General features: G+C 51.6%; 1 protein-coding gene across 1 annotated transcript; it reads right to left on the bottom strand.

Annotated features, from left to right (window-relative positions):
- Positions 1-1,250: 1,250 nt before the first annotated feature.
- Positions 1,251-2,396, bottom strand: NPY4R2 (neuropeptide Y receptor Y4-2; the record flags this gene model as incomplete). Its single annotated transcript, XM_080695363.1, has 1 exon — positions 1,251-2,396. Exon 1 carries the CDS (start codon positions 2,385-2,387, stop codon positions 1,251-1,253), a length of 1,137 nt encoding a protein of 378 aa, XP_080551489.1. The 5' UTR covers positions 2,388-2,396.
- Positions 2,397-2,870: the final 474 nt, after the last annotated feature.

Raw genomic sequence — 2,870 nt, 5'->3', positions numbered from 1 at the left:
TTTCTGCAAGGACAATATGTCTGATCCACCCCCACATGGAGCCTTGGAGCCGGTTCAGGATCCAGGGCACTGGCCTTTAGCGCCCATGGGTGAGATAGTCGCACTCACTTCATTTTCCCTTCTCTGTCAGCCAGTGCTTTGTTAAGCCAGACTTTCAGCACACATGCTCCAGCTGAAGGCTGGGAAGCCCAATATCTTAGGAAAGCTTTGGAAGAAACTCATCATGTCACCTAGTGAAAATCAGCTAGTGGTCAGGCTGTGGATGAAGGAGGCCATGGTCACAGCCTGTACCATAGGTCCCTGAAGTGGCTCGGCACTGGGAAGGGCTGCAGAGTCTCTGACTTGTTGAGGGAGGACCTGGGAGGCAAGAAGAGCAAGCGAGAGGCTTTGAGAGCAGCAGCCTTAGCCCTGATGTCTCCCCATGCTGGACCACAGCACAGGGCACTTGTCCTTGACCTAACACTCAGCAGCAGGTGGCACCTTTGCCATTAGTCGACAATGGGAAACTTCCCTGGAGCTCTCTCCTTCTGCCCGAGCCTGTCGTAGGCATAGAGGACATGAGCTCAACACCAATAGAGCTGTCACTCTCAAGGTATTTGTCGTCTCACTGAGGAGAAACACGTGCAGGATGATGTCCATGTAAGGTGGCAGGTGCAGTAAAGGAGAAAAAGGAGGGAGCAGGACATGAATTGCTGAATTTCTCCTGCAGTGGGCTGTAAGGACCCAAGACTGCCCAGGTCCATTTTCTTTGTCTGCATGTGCCAATGGTACAACAGTAACCATACTGCTCTGCGTCTACAGACTTCTTATAACTTATGAAGCATATCTCACACATTATCTCCCACAGAGGGCAAGGGTTGACTAAGGTCCAGGGCTCTGTCTTCAAGTGCTCTTTTGCCCACCCCATAGTGGCCTCAAGGTTTTACAATGGGAACAAATTCCCTGGTTTCCTAGGCTGGACATCTGGAAAGTCACCGGAATGAACCCTGCATGTTATCTCCGGCTCTGTCGTCCTACAGCTCAAGCTGCAAAGTCCACTGGGACCCACAGAATCTGGACTAAGAATTCTCCCAGAAACAAATAGCTAAACCATCTGAATTCATAAATCATCCCTCTTCACGATGCAAAGTTTGCAAAACAGGCTTTTGCCAGGCTCCATGGGGTGCCACCCCCAGCCTACAACATACCCACTTGGCAAAATGAAAAGGCCTCACAAGGAACATGACAGGGAAAAGCCCTAGACCTCGTGGCTAAATGGGGTTGGACCTGCCACTTAGCCTCAGAGACCCTTTGGAGACTTCTGTGTGCACCGTGGACAGGGGCAGATGCTCCGACTCCTCTGGGGGTGGGTTCTGTTGGCAGGTCAGCACCAGGGCCTTGACCTCCTTCTTGAAGTTGGTATTGAGAAAGCCGTAAATGAAAGGGTTGACACAGGTGGAGGCCATGGCAAGCAGGTGGCACAGAAGAAAGATGAGGTTGCCATGGCAGACAGGGATGACCTCGTGGTGCCAGTCCTCCAGGCTGTTGAAGACGTGCAGGGGCAGCCAGAGCAGTGCGAAGGCAGCCACCATCGCCACCAGCATCCTGTTGATCCTCTTCATCTGCCCAGCCCGTGAGCTGTAGGTGCCCTTGCAGAACACACGGCCCTGCCTCCGCAGGCGCTGATAGATACGCACATAGCAGATCAAGATAAAGCCCAGAGGGATGCAGTACTGGAAGAGCAGCAAGAAGGTGGTGTAGATGGTGTGGTGGTGGTCCAGGGGCCAGGATTCAGTACAGACCACCTTGTCTGCCAGAAACTCCCAAGCCTGGGAGTGATTCTTGTGAAAGATGTTCTTCAGGATACTATTGGCCAGGAAGGGCAGGGAGAGGAAGCAGGCAATAAACCAGGTGACCACAATCCCCAGGTAGGCCTGGGAGATGCTGGGCTTCCAGCCCGTTGGGTTAATGATGAGTTGATGCCTCTCCAGGGCCACAAGGACAAGCGAGAGGATGGAGACAGTCACCGACATACACTGGATGAAGGCTGACATCTTGCACAGGGCCTCACCAAAGATCCAGTAGTCCATGATGGTGTAGATGACTGTCAGTGGCTGGCAGATGAGGCACATGAGGAAGTCAGAGAAGGCCAGATTGGCAATGAGCAGGTTGGTGACATTGGTCTTCTCCTTCTGCTTCATGGTCACGCATATCAGGCACAGGTTGCCCAGGACGCCCACAATGGTCTCGATGCTGTAGGAGGTGATGATGATGGACATTAGGTCCATGGAATCCTGGCAGGGGTCAGAAAGGTTGTACAGGATGCCTCTGGATTTGCTCCTGTTTTCACCCTGTGAGGATCCTGGGGAAAGTGAGGCCAGGAAGTGAGAGGTATTCATGGTGGACATGAGGAGATTCCAGAAGTTCTTGAACTAAGGGGCCCACATCACAGGTGATGCCTGCAAGGCAAACAGACAGATGGGCCTCAGGGATGCTACCTTCAGGCTGGAATCCAGGGAGATGCAGGGGCCAGGGAGAAGGTTCTTGGCTGATTCCATCCAAGACTATCACCTTGAGGCAATAGAAACTATCCCCTAAGATTCAAGGTGAGATACTGGCATCCAATAATCATTGGATGTACCCCATAAGGAGCACTTGTTTCATGTTGGGGATCAGGCTCAGTGACTTGTATATATTAGGTCTTATCAACCCATTTCATTGAAAAGGAACCCAAGAGTCAGAGATGTAAAGCAACCTGCCCACATCTCATAGCTAATGAGTCACAAGGCCCAGATGCAAACTGTGAACTGTTCTGATCTCAGAACTCATTCCACAAATTTCCTCTGACCCCAGGATTCGAGTTTTGATGCTAAAGTTGGAGTATTTTATGC

This window comes from Muscardinus avellanarius (assembly GCF_963383645.1).
Source record: "Muscardinus avellanarius genome assembly, chromosome: 4".
In the NCBI taxonomy this organism is placed as follows: domain Eukaryota; kingdom Metazoa; phylum Chordata; class Mammalia; order Rodentia; family Gliridae; genus Muscardinus; species Muscardinus avellanarius.
Note: the sequence above shows the minus strand (reverse complement) of the source record. Positions and strands in the feature narration are given on the sequence as shown.